This window comes from Anomaloglossus baeobatrachus, chromosome 5, assembly GCF_048569485.1.
Source record: "Anomaloglossus baeobatrachus isolate aAnoBae1 chromosome 5, aAnoBae1.hap1, whole genome shotgun sequence".
NCBI classification, from domain to species: domain Eukaryota; kingdom Metazoa; phylum Chordata; class Amphibia; order Anura; family Aromobatidae; genus Anomaloglossus; species Anomaloglossus baeobatrachus.
Window position 1 is genome coordinate 417,020,289 of NC_134357.1, and position 14,154 is coordinate 417,034,442.

Here is a 14,154-nt window from a genome sequence, read left to right on the forward strand (position 1 = left end):
CACTCACAGGTTACATCAAAGTGAGTGGTAAATTCTACCCCAATGTGTCCCCGGAAGATGTACGAGGCCTGTCATACTGAAAACTGATAGAAATGTATGGAGAGACTAGAGCACAACTCAGTCAGGCTCACACATCAGCAGAAACGTCAAGATACATAAATCTTAACAAGACGGCTTTTTATTCCCAGTCTCCCATTCTAGCATAAAACCTCACAAACATGGAAAACAGCCGGGCCCAGTTCACGCTGCGCTCTTCGTGCGTCTCATAGCTGATTTGCATGTCTCCGACTTACAGCCTGGAGGGTTGAGAACACAAGACGAGATGGTGTTGTGCAGAGCAGACACAGTAGCAATCATTTCCCCTAATTCTGATCACCAGAGACATGTCTGGCTTGTGTATGATCTCTGCTAGGGAAGCTCGGCAAAGGGTTGCTGCGTGCTCGCAATGTATCTGTATGTCTGGGACCAGAATTGCAAGAACATCCCCCCCATGCACGTCACTGGGACCCGCAGCTAGCCACGGAGCTAGAAACCAGCACGTCACTCCTCCCGACTCTGACGCTCTGTCACACAGCAGGTCTTTCTAATTCTTTACACAAACCTGCGCCGCGTGTAAAGCCTGCGCTCAGCAGAGGTTATGCACAGAATAGCTAATGGGCTGTGCAGCAGCCGACAGGTTAAACTTACCATACACTTAGTAATAAGGGCTGTGCTGATAATATGATGTGTCTTAAGGGGGACTATACGCCTCATGACGTGCACCATTACAGGATCGCCAACTGGTAAATATTTGTGGTGGTTTAATAGCTTGGCAAACCAGTAGGATCCGTGCTGAAGGATTTGAAATAGATCGTTCCATAACCTAGGCTAACATGGTTCTTGGCAGCACGAGTCCTGTTTACCCATATCATTGTGCTGCCAAGAACAATTATCTTTTCTGCAGCACAAAACATCATTTCACCCAACGAATGAGTTTTGCACATTAATCAGCAGCCTGTTCAGACCACGCAATTGTCTAGAGATGAGTATTCCTACCATTACAGACCCTAATTATGCCAGCCCAACATTGCCCACTCCAAGATGGCTGAACACACCTAAACCATATACTATAAGAGACCATTTTTTAACTAGGCAGGGTATACACAGCAAAATCCCATCCCCCAACCAGGTCAGTCATATTGATTATCCATTTAGACGCTCCTGGCAAGAATGAGGTCTTCTGAACACCATTATTAATCCACTATACGTGGTGATAAATTATAGATCGTGTTATATTGGTTAGACCGTAGAGACGATGAGCACACCCGGCGTAACACGCTGATATATATCTCCTATATCTTAGACTGTCAGAGATGAAATATTGATCATGGTGGGAGGTATTTATCTACAGAGAGTAGGAAGAAATCCTTCTTTTCATTCCGCAATGATTGACAGCCAGAAACTGAGCGGAACATGAACAGCTCCTAATGTATGGAAGCAGATATACATAATGATTACTATATAGGTGATAGCTCTGCTGTTATTACCGGATACCGGGGAGAGGATGGAGGGGACAGCAGCTCACCGAAGGCCAATACTGATGGATAAACCGGCTGAATATCTAAAGTATACGATGGTATCCAAACCTTCCTGCCACTACAGAGGTCGGGAGATAGAAGGATTGGAAGTTGGATTTCAACATGCCTGATGCTTTTGTCGTAGAAGAGCTAAAAGATCGGTGGTCATCTAGTAGTCGGGTTTACGTAGCTCGAATGTGATTCGATGTGCACACAACGATCTGCGCAGATAGGCCAACATTGAATTTAGCAACATATTCTGTGCTGCCGAGAACAATGATCTTTTGGAAAAAACAATTAGCCATGTGCTACTACGGTAATAAAGAATTTAATGCTGGCAAAATGCTTGTTCGTAAGGCAATTGTAGGCACATTTACCCAGGCGGATAATCTGACAAGTGCATTCTTACGAATAGCTCGTCTAAAGCAGTCTTTACTCCCCTCTCCCCATAGAGAACACACACATTCAGTCGAGCCATACATGCATGTGTATAGGAGCTTCGGGAGAGATTGCTTTCTCCAAATGTGGGTTCACCGGTCACTCATCTACTGTACAGCCTGAAGATGATCAAAGCAAACTATTTAAATTTAATTTGGCTGGGTCAACAACAATTTACCATCTTAGCCGGCTGATGACAGACTGTTCTAAGAATGTGTCTGATAGTCGCTAGTCTGTGCCTGGTGATATTGAATACGGCAAGTATGGCTGTAATGGTCTGCATGGAGGATTCACCAGACAATCATTCATTCAAAGCCTGGTCGGCCATCAACCTACTTCCGCCAAATGGGTTTGGCAAGCTTTCATGCAACAAAACCGTGAAATATCTTAATGATTTTGGCCATGAAGGGACAGACTGGTCTCCTGAGCAGTGGTCTAGATCCAAGAGATATCTCCCCGAGGTAAACCCTGTGCGCCAACTGACAAAGTACAGAAATTCACTGTGTCAAACGCCACAAATGTAATGTAGACTTCTGGGGTCATGGACACCAATCACCACAACCAATGACCCACTACTCCCGATGGAGACCACTACTTCCTGCAGAGGCAAGCTTTCTAATACATATGATGAAATCAGATGTGACAAATCGGAGCAGAAATCCCTTATGTCGGTCTTACATTACACTGTGCAGATTCTATGCAATTTAGAGAGAATGTTTGGTCAAAAACGGAACTAAGGGGTGCTTCACACACAGCGAGCTCGCTGCCGAGATCGCTGCTGAGTCACGCTTTTTGTGACGCAGCAGTGACCTCATTAGCGATCTCGCTGTGTGTGACACTGAGCAGCGATCTGGCCCCTGCTGTGAGATCGCTGCTCGTTACACACAGCCCTGGTTCGTTTTCTTCAAAGGCGCTCTCCCACTGTGACACACAGATCGCTGTGTGTGACCGCGAGAGAGCGACAAATGAAGCGAGCAGGGAGCAGGAGCCGGAGTCTGGCAGCTGCGGTAAGCTGTAACCAAGATAAACATCGGGTAACCAAGGTGGTTACCCGATATTTACCTTAGTTACCAGCCTCCGCAGCTCTCACGCTGGCTGTGCTGCCGGCTCTCTGCACATGTAGCTGCTGTACACATCGGGTTAATTAACCCGATATGTCCTGTAGCTAGGAGAGCAAGGAGCCAGCGCTAAGCAGTGTGCGCGGCTCCCTGCTCTCTGCACATGTAGCTGCTGTACACATCGGGTTAATTAACCCGATGTGTACTGTAGCTAGGAGAGCAAAGCTAAGCGGTGTGCGCTGGTAACTAATGTAAACATCGGGTAACCATACCAGATGTTTACCTTAGTTACCAGTGTCCGCAGCTTCCAGACGCCGGCTCCGTGCAAGCACAGCGTCGCTTGCACGTCGCTGCTGGCTGGGGGCTGGTCACTGGTCGCTGGTGAGATCTGCCTGTTTGACAGCTCACCAGCGACCATGTAGCGATGCAGCAGCGATCTTGACCAGGTCAGATCGCTGGTCGGATCGCTGCTGCATCGCTAAAGTGTGAAGGCACCCTAAATCAAAAGTAAAATCTTCTCCATTGTGGTAAACTTCGAACCGGATATTAAACCTCCCGGTGTCCAATATTGTCTCCGCTATGTAAATATGAATTCTCTTCAAGGGGGTGTTTGGGACTTTTACTTTGATGACCTACCCTATCTGATCGTTGGATGTACGACACCTGGCACCGCTGCAGATGAGCTGTTCGTGGCCAGAAGGTCTACCACCGTGGTTGGAACTGTATACTCGCCCTAAAGTCAAATAAGGGGCAGATGAGCAGTATACGGTCATGGCCACCATACCTTTGTCAGCGCTGTGTGGCTCTATGACTGAACACTTCCCGCCAACTGCGGCACCGGCAACAGCTGATCGATGGGGCTGCACTTCCACTGATCAGATATTGATGACCTATCCTAAAAGTAGGCCATCAATGTAAAAGTTCCAGGCAACCCCTTTTAACAATTCTTGATCATGCCTATCTTGCAGAGTAAGGGCCTGTGCGCACACTGCGTTTTTTTGCCGTGGATTTGCTGCGGTTTTTGCTGCAGAGTTGGTGCGGTTTTTGTTCATAAACTTCATGCAGTCCTTCCCCAGCAAAGTCTATGATTAATCCAAAATCCTGTTCACACGTTGCGTTTTATTTCCTTACAGGTTTTGCTGCAAAATTTCTGCAGCAAAAAAGTAGCAGCAAGTCACTTCTTTTCTGCGGTTTTCCCTGTGTTTTGCCATTGAGAATGTGAAAAAACAGCAGGGACAAAACCTCAGGCAAAAACGCGGTAAATCAGCACCAAAAACCGCGTGCATTTTTGGTGCGTTTTTTCCGCAGGTAGATGCGTTTTTCTCCCAGGAGGTGCGTTTTTCGCTGGAGAAAATAATTCGCAGTGTGCGTACAGGGCCTAAATGCAGCATTAGTTTAGTTTATCATTAACATTACATATATAGTATGTTATCTGCATCCGCATAACCTCGCATGCTATGATCATCGATCAATAGTGTCCTTCCAGTAACTGTGTAATGGAAAATGTGGGGGAAAAAAAAGGATCAGGCTAAACCACTGGCAGCGGTATAGAGCGGCAGCTTATAAACCTCACCACTCATAACTGTGGTGTGTTCAGCCAACAGACATGTAATGTAGCCAGCTTATGGGTGAGTCTACATGTTTTAGGGGCCAATTTGACTTATCCGAATTATACAGATCTAGCAAAGGTTACATTAACACAAGATAATATAGAACTAGGCACAAGAAAGTTTGTGTAATATTTAGGCTATGTTCACACATCAGTTTTTTTGCATCAGGCACAATCCAGCGTGTGTCTGATGCAACGGATCTGGCACAGAATATGCAAAAACGGATGCACCGAATCTGTTAAAAAACGGATCGGCGCATCCATTTTTGCATCCATTTCGTCCTTTTTTTGCTGCATCCCGTTTTTTACAATAAATTGGAGCATGCTCAGTTTAAAAATAAACACATCCGGCGGCCGCATCCATTTTTTGCCACATCGCGACGGATCCGGCATCCATAGGCTTCCATTGTAAATCACGCTGTATCGCACCAGATCCGGAGAGATACGTTTTTTTTTTCAGAGACAAAAAACGTTCAATGAGACATTCCATCTGGCCGCCGCATTGAGTAATTACGCCGGATCCGTCAAAAGCCGGATGCAACGCAAGGCCATCAGGCACAATCCGGGGCAAATACAAATCAATGGGGATAAAACGGATCCGGCGCCGGATCCGTTTTATCCGTTTTTTTCCGGGTTGTGCCTGATGGAAAAAAACTGATGTGTGAACGTCGCCTAAAGCAGGCTTTACACACTACAACAAATCTAACGATGTGTCGGCGGGGTCACGTTGTAAGTGACGCACATCCGGCATGGTTAGTGTTCTTGTAGCGTGTGATACCTCCGTACGATTGAACGTAAAACCGTTCATCGCATACGCGTCGTTCATTTCCTTAAAATTGCACGTCCGGTTGTTCAATGTTCCCGAGGCAGCACACAGCGCAGTGTGTGACACCCCGGGCACGATGAACAGATCTTACCTGCGTCCCGCGGCTCCCGCCGGCAATGTGGAAGGAAGGATGTGGGCGGGATGTTTACGTCCCACTCATCTCCGCCCCTCCGCTTCTATTGGCCGGCTGCCGCGTGACGTCGCTGTGACGCTGAACGTCCCTCCCACTCCAGGAAGTGGATGTTCGCCGCCCACATTGAGGTCGTATGGACGGGTAAGTACGTGTGACGGGAAATAATCGTTTGTGCGACGCGGTCAACAAATTGAACGTGCCACACATACGATGGGGGCGGGTATGATCGCATACAATATCGTATGTGATATCGTAAGGTGTAAAGCAGGCTTTAGTTATCTTGATTCTATTAAGTGAGATAAACTTGTTATGACAAGTTAGACCAAGTTCACATGGCCAGTAATGATCTGTTAGATCGGATCCAGCAGCAGTCCATTGTGCAGACACAACTCTTTGTCCAATTTGAAAAAAAATGATTTTTGCAGGCTGTTTTTTTTTTCCCCATAGGAGTCTACGGAAAACGGATCTATTATCGGATTACTATTTAGCCATCTGTTTTTCTTTCATTTGTAATGGATCCATCTTTTTCTTCCTGGATCAGTTTCAAATGGAAGATAAATAGCAATCATTTAATGGATCCAGTTTCCATAGTCTCCAATGTAAAAAAAACAGATCCTGCGAAAGTCATTTTTTTTTCAAAATGGACCAAAAAATTGTGTTTGCACAATGGATTGCTGCTGGATCCGTTCTAACGGATGATTACTGGACATGTGAACGCAACCCTATTTAATGATGCATTGAGTCATAATAACCTTTGCTACATCTGTACCGAATGCTAAAAGCCAATTCAAAAGAGCCGACCATGAATGCTACACGTCTATCAATCGGATACATACAAGCTGATTGGCAGTCTTATTATGGCCTATTTAAACAGACCGACCGGAATCCTATACGTACAGATTGATGGTTAACACGGTTGTCCTGTGCGTGTAGGATATCATCGTTATCAGCAGAATATGTTCTGCTTACATAGGACAATAGGTTGCCAACAACAATAAGTTTAATGCCTACATAAATGATCCAATTACCTAACGAATGTTTTGGTTATTAATCGGATGACAGCAGGAATGTTTCAATAATCGCTAATTGGAAAACGGACATTGTAATTAACGCTCGTCCACATTTATCGGCTCATATGGGTCTAATCGTACATAAATGGCCTCTTGAGTTTGTGATCCTATTCGCTGGTATTCGTCAGCTGTGTGGTCCTTGGTTGATAAGTCGCTTTATGTCTCCGGCATCAGAATGAACAGACTTCGATCACGGTCACACAAAATCACTGATGTCGCCAAAGTATCAGTGTGCGTAAAATAACAGAGCACATCTATAAAAGGAGTATGTAGTGTAAGATGGTATGGACCAGACTGTATTATTTTATTTATTTCTTAGGAGTATTACCTGTATACATTTTACATTGCGTAGTGCAAAAAAAAAGGTGACTAGGCTATACAGATGGTCTACGAATGATGAGTGGATACTACCATGCTCGGGTGCTCGGTACTCGTAACTAGTGATGAACGAGCACTATCATGCTCGAGGGCTCAGTACTCGAAACTAGTGATGAGCGGGCACTATCATGCTTGGTACTCATAACTAGTGATGAGCGAGCACTACCATCCTCGAAGGCTCAGTACTCGTAACTAGTGATGAGCGGGCACTACCATGCTCGGGTGCTTGGTACTCGTAACTAGTGATGAGTGAGCACTACCATGCTCGGGTGCTTGGTACTCGTAACTAGTGATGAGTGGGCACTACCATGCTCGGGTGCTTGGTACTCGTAACTAGTGATGAGTGGGCACTACCATGCTCGGGTGCTTGGTACTCGTAACTAGTGATGAGTGGGCACTACCATGCTCAAGTGCTCAGTACTCGTAACTAGTGATGAGTGGGCACTACCATGCTCAAGTGCTCGGTACTCGTAACTAGTGATGAGTGGGCACTACCATGCTTGGGTGATCAGTACTCGTAATGAGCAGTCGGATGCCCGGATGGGCACGACCAGTGTACCGAATATAATGGCAGATCGTCCGGAAAAATGCTCGAGTTCACCATTGGCTGCCATTATACACAGTACATGAGTTGCGCCCGTCCGAGTCTCCGACTGCCTGTTACGAATACGGAGACCCCAAGCATGTTAGGGCTCGCTCATCACGATTGTCTACACAATCATTGCCGCTAATCCACATGACCCCGTAATACACAGGCGTCTGTACCATATTAAGAATTTAACGCTGTCTGGCAGAAGCGCCCGGCACTTACATAACACAGTGCCTTACTGGGATACATGCAGGTTGCAGAGTCCGCATCGATCCCTAAAGCAAAATTTATGGTGTAGTGGCCCCTGTGGGAAATGTATAGCGCTCGGCTCCGTGTGAGTCAGACCTGCACAGCCTCATTAATAATCAAACCAGTTAACTCAATAAGCAAGTCTTTAAGCCTCTTAAGGTGACAGCATCGAGAAATGTACCGCGGCAGCAGACGCTCTATCAACAGCAGCACTAGTCAGGGTTAACGCTGCTCGTGAAGAATTTACAGATGTATTAATACAGCGGCAAGCAAAATAATCAAGTGTCAAACAGCACCACCTAGCCAATGATGGTACGCAGCGCCGCCGCGCCGGGGACATCTGCTCCACAGTAAACGTGCACCTGTCTGCAAACACCGGAAGAAGCCATTTTTCAGCTTTTTTTTTTTTTTGTTCTACTGATTTTTTTTTACAAGTCTCCATGTTACTACTAAAACTAAAAGACATTTGCCGCTATGGAGGAAATCTTTAGTCCCCGAAATGACAGTCTCATGCAGAAGTATGCACTCCTTAGAGGAATTTTCAAGGATTAGAAAAAAATGAAAACCTGTATTTTTCCAGAATCGGCACCATTCCACGGCCTCGGTCTGACGTCCCCGTTGAAATGATTCATGTTGTTTCAATACACTTAGGTGTTTTTATTGCATTTTTTAGCTTTTTTTTTATACAAATTTAAAGCTATTTTTTTACAGTACCAGCAAAGTTATGAAATCGTCCGATTGCTTGTGTGTTCTCTAAAGGGTGCTTTACACGAGACGATCTATCATGCGATAGATCGTCGGGGTCACGGTTTTTGTGACGCACATCCGGCATCGCTTGCGACGTCGGGCTGTGTGACACCTCCGAGCGACGCAATATCGCTCACAAATCATGAGTCGTGTACTCGTCGCTCGGTTTCATAATCTTGTTTAATTAAAATGGCGCCAGTTGCTCATCGTTCCCAGGGTACACGCCGCTTCATGTGACACCCTGGGAACGATGAACAGCAGCTTACCTCCGTCCCGCGGCACCCGCCGGCTATGCGGAAGGAAGGAGGTGGGCGGGATGTTAACGTCCCGCTCATCTCCGCCCCTCCGCTTCTATTGGCCAGCCGCTGTGTGACGTCACTGTGACGCCGAACTTCCCTACCCCTTCAGGAAGAGGATGTTCGCCGCCCACAGCGACGTCGCACAGCAGGTAAGTGCGTGTGACGGGGGTAAACGACTTTGTGCGCCACAGGCAACTAATTGCCCGTGACGCACAAACGTCAGGGGCGGGTACGATCGATCATGAAATTGCACGATAGATCGTACCGTGTAAAGCAGGCTTAAGAAAAAGATAGCGCATGTCCGATTTTGGACTGCCGTTATCGATGGCAACCTCCGACTATCGGGCAGGCGGCGTCTACTCTCATGTGTATGGGGGCTTTAACCAAAATACTTTTATTACCCCAAATGACAGTTGAATCCCCAATAAAAAAACACTCCAAAGAGACTTGTCAATTACATAATCGCCAAGAAAGGACAGGTGGGGGCTCCTGTCGGACACATAGGCATGATCAACAATTCTTTGTTTTTGCGGGGTTTAACCGGCAAAACCAAATTGCTGATAAGTATGATCGCACAGTTTTGAGGGTGAATCGGATATTCTTCGCAAAGTCAAAGAGATGTTTAATAGTGGCTCAGTGGTTAGCACTGCAGTCTTGTAGCGCTGGGGTCCTCGGTTCAAATCCCACCAAGGACACCATCTGCAAGGAGTTTGTATGTTCTCCCTGTGTTTGCGTGGGTTTCCTCCCACTCTCCAAAGACTGTGATCCCCAATGGGGACAGTGATGTTAATGTATGTAAAGCGCTATGGAATTAATGGCGCTATATAAGTGAATAAACATTATTATTAATATTATATTATTAATAGGCCAACTTTGAAGCCCCTGTGGCACCCAATCGCTGCAGTTCTCAGCTGTGTTGCATCGTCATCACAAAAATGTTGAAAACGTCCCATCTGGCCTTACCCCAATCATGAAGAAGCCCCACACACAACTGTTAATAATTAGATCATCATGATACAATTTCGCCGCTAACTCCTGTCTCTGAGTATTGAGTGGCAACTGCACACAGAAGCCAGCAAAAAGAGCGCACACTAACACCGCAGCATCATCATTGTGGAGGTGCAGATCCACCAAGCTCTTCAGAGTTGTAAGGGTGCGTGCCCACGATCGGTGATCACAGCGTTTTGGCCGCAGCATGTTTCAGCTGGGTCTAAAACGCTGCGTTGTACAGTACAAGCACAGTGGATGGGATTTCTAGAAATCCCGTAACCACTGTGCTTGTTTTTCCTTCAGCAAACACTGACCTGCGGTGCGACTTTCCAAGCCACAGCATTTCAATTGTTTGCTGTGGAGTCGCAAGCATCCTCCACAGGGAGAACACGGGAGGAGACAGCAGCGCACTGAAACCTGATCGTGGGCACAGGCAGCTGCGGTCTCCTGCGGAGGAGACTCCCGGTCTCGCAGGTCAGGACGCGGTGGGTCCTGATCGTGGGCACGTACCCCAAGATATGTCAAGATATGACCGTGCTCAGGATGAAAACTGAGGAGGAGTATCGGTGCACCGAGCCCCTGACCACAACAATGGTGCACCGAGTCCTTGACCACAACAATGGTGCACCGAAGTCCCCTCATTAGCAAACACATTTTTTATTTTTTTCTGGCAACTAATCCATTAAAATCTATAGGACAGATGTGATTTTTATAGGGGGTAAGTCCCTCACATACCAAAACAGTGATTTTATTAAGTGTTTTAAGGGTGACAGTCTCCCTTTAATCCTGAGGTCTCACAGGATGTTATATAATAGTGACCTACAGGAGGCGCTCATCCATTATTCATGCACACAGAGAGAAGAGCCAGTGAGGCTTACAGTGAATTACAATGGTCTCACACTCCCGACACCTCTTAATAATTTAGTGTAGAAATATAATGTGCGTTATACATGTATACAAAGGAGCTGAGATACATTATATACCCGAGACCGGCGCCTCTGAAGCCATTAGGCCACAATGTTATGTTATTCGCTAGTGAAGCACTTTAAAAAAAATCAGACAAACATAAATTAGATAAATCCTGAAAGTTCTGCGCAAAATTAAGGCGCCGGTGGATGAACCGCACAACTACCCGATTTTGCGGGCAATACAGTTACACTTGCCAGGACACAATGGCACGTCTTGGGATTACACTGACATAGAGCAGTACAAAGTAACTTTTTTTTTTCTTTCCATCTAGACAGCAACAAGTTTTTCTGCAGCCCCAAAACTTTAAGCAATATTTTTTTTTCTCTTCAAACTAGAATATGAAAATCACCTGCAGAAAACTATTAGATTCGATGTTAGATGTGGATGATATCAGCACTGCCATATCAATAACCTTGCCGTAGTGCCAATAGAAACCAGCAGGAATAATCAAACCAATGTACTACTGAACAGTACTGGACCATGATCATGGACGCCTTGGACCACGCGCTGAAATAACTAAGCGGGAACTCAAAGTTTGGAAGGCTTTTTCAGATTTGGAGGACAATTTGGAGAGTTTCCCATCCAAAAACTCCTTAAAAAACTCTTTGCACATAGCCCAAGATCAATGCCAAACTCTACAAAGCAGTCATTCATGCTGGCACTTGGCTTTTTCTTTAGTGTTCTTACCAGTTAGTTTCTTGACAGGTTGCAGCCGCACACTGATGGCTTGGTGGGTAAGTAGCGGAGAGGATGGAAGCGAGCGGGACATGCCCTCCATCATACGTATATGTTGCATGCCCTCGGTTACAGGTAGGGGGGTGATGGAGTAGTCCGGCTCAAACACACAGTCGTTTTCAGAAGAGGAGCCACCTGTTGGATACAAACAACTGTTAATAAAAGATTCCCCAACATTAGTACACAGGTAACACACAGACTATAATACACAACCACAGGCCAGAGACTCGCAAAAATAAAGCTCAAATCCAGCCAAAATCTGAAAAGTTCATCATCCTTTGTATTATGTGGGCTACATAGGACACGATTAGCGTGGATAACAACATAAACAGACACAGCGGCGGACACAGCGTCTCCAGCCGTCAACGGACACAGCGTCTCCAGCCAACAACGGACACAGCGTCTCCAGCCGACAACGGACACAGCGTCTCCAGCCGTCAACGGACACAGCGTCTCCAGCCGTCAACGGACACAGCGTCTCCAGCCGTCAACGGACACAGCGTCTCCAGCCGTCAACGGACACAGCGTCTCCAGCCGTCAACGGACACAGCGTCTCCAGCCGGCGGCGGACACAGCGTCTCCAGCCGGCGGCGGACACAGCGTCTCCAGCCGGCGGCGGACACAGCGTCTCCAGCCGGCGGCGGACACAGCGTCTCCAGCCGGCGGCGGACACAGCGTCTCCAGCCGGCGGCGGACACAGCGTCTCCAGCCGGCGGCGGACACAGCGTCTCCAGCCGGCGGCGGACACAGCGTCTCCAGCCGGCGGCGGACACAGCGTCTCCAGCCGGCGGCGGACACAGCGTCTCCAGCCGGCGGCGGACACAGCGTCTCCAGCCGGCGGCGGACACAGCGTCTCCAGCCGGCGGCGGACACAGCGTGCCCCCAAATATAGTAAATGCTTCAGTGTCCAAAGATGGCAGCCACCACCTCATTAGTTTTCACCTCCTTTCCTTGCAGGGTGAGACAATGCCACTTGCTGGATCTATACACTACATCACCTGAAAAAAAGAAGAAAAAAAAACAAAACAAAAACACAAAATCCAGTCCTATTGCACTTGGCACACCTGACATTTGATGAGCTTAAGTACATTCCTCACAGTATGACCATGGTGGGGAGTGGGGGTTTCCACACAGCAGGGGGTCAAAAATGTGTACAGGATTGACAAAACATCTCAGCAATGTACTTGGCTGCCTCAGGTCGGGCAACATGACAACTCCTCAAAAGCAAAGAAAAATATAATTGCAGTGAGCTCCACTAATCTCATTAAAAGGCACACACCACTTAATAGGTTTGGTGCAGTTTTACACTATCCTAAAGTCAGAAAATGAAATGTACGCCACCTTTGGGAGGGAGCGGAGTTGCACGTTTCTTTATATAAAGCATATTAAAGGGAACCTGTCAGGTGCAATTTGTAACCAGAACCACGAGCTGTCCCAGCATCTAGTAGGGTACATAAAGAGATCTTTAGAAAAAGTAATTCTAAAGATCCTTTATGATATGCTAATGAGGCCAGCGACTAGTCAAAAAAGGGCGTTAGTTCCCTTGGCTAGTCGACCCTCTTAGCATGTAAGCACGCCCGTGTGGGCGTTCTAACATGCTAATGAATGTGAAGCATCAGATGCATGTTTGATCTCACCGCTCTCTGCGGCCACTGCTGGTTTCCGGACTTCTGATCATGCGCACTACGCCAGTTTCAAGCCAAGACGTGTACACCCAGCTTCGTAGTACGCATGACCGGACGTCCAGATATTCTGATCAAGCGCACTGAGCCGAAAAGTAGTAGTAGCAGCCGAGGTAAGAGACCATGCCTCTTACGCTGAGAATTCATTAGCATGTATGAACACCCACAGGGGCGTGCTTACATACTAAGGGGGCCGTCTAGCCAAGGGAAGTAACGCCTTTGTGACTAGTCCCTGGCCTCATTAGCATATCATAAAGGATCTACTTTTTCTAAAGATCCCTTTATCTATGCTACTGGATACTGGTACGGCTAGGCAGGGATTAGTAATATCCACCCAGAACTACTCATGGTTCTGGGTTCATAATGCAACTGACAGGTTCCCTTTAAGGGGAACTTGTTACTTCATATTACCCGAAAGAGCTGCATAAATCAGAGCCGGGCTGTGCAATTGCGGCCAGGTATGTTTTTCTGTGAAACACTTTGGCATTTCAGAGAAAATACAGTTTGAGAAGCTGGCAAGGAACTATAGGGACTAGTCCGTTTATTTCCTCGGGTCGGCTTCTCCCTACCATGCTCCAATTGTTTGACAGGCCCCTATGGACACATATGGGAGAGACCTAACAATCAACTCGAGTAGAGATGGGAGAGGTTGGCCATGGACAAAAGTGGACTACTCAGGTCTCTCCCGCCAGTTCGCCGCAGAGTTTCAGAGCAAAATATACCAGGCTGCAGTCGCATTGCCGGTATCGGATCCATGCCACCTGTTGTAGGTGCACCATGAATCTAGTGGCAGGTTCCCTTTAACTCTGTGCAAAAAGTTGGTGGC

General features: G+C 47.0%; 1 protein-coding gene across 5 annotated transcripts in view; it reads right to left on the reverse strand.

The window, feature by feature from the left end:
• The window catches only part of TANC2 (tetratricopeptide repeat, ankyrin repeat and coiled-coil containing 2), a 615,727-nt gene that overhangs the window by 169,640 nt on the left and 431,933 nt on the right, over window positions 1–14,154 (reverse strand). For all 5 annotated transcript variants that reach the window (XM_075350282.1, XM_075350280.1, XM_075350278.1 and 2 more), the window contains one exon: window positions 11,599–11,781. In XM_075350282.1, coding sequence (XP_075206397.1) covers window positions 11,599–11,781 — 183 coding nt within the window. The remainder of the gene's footprint in view (window positions 1–11,598; window positions 11,782–14,154) is intronic.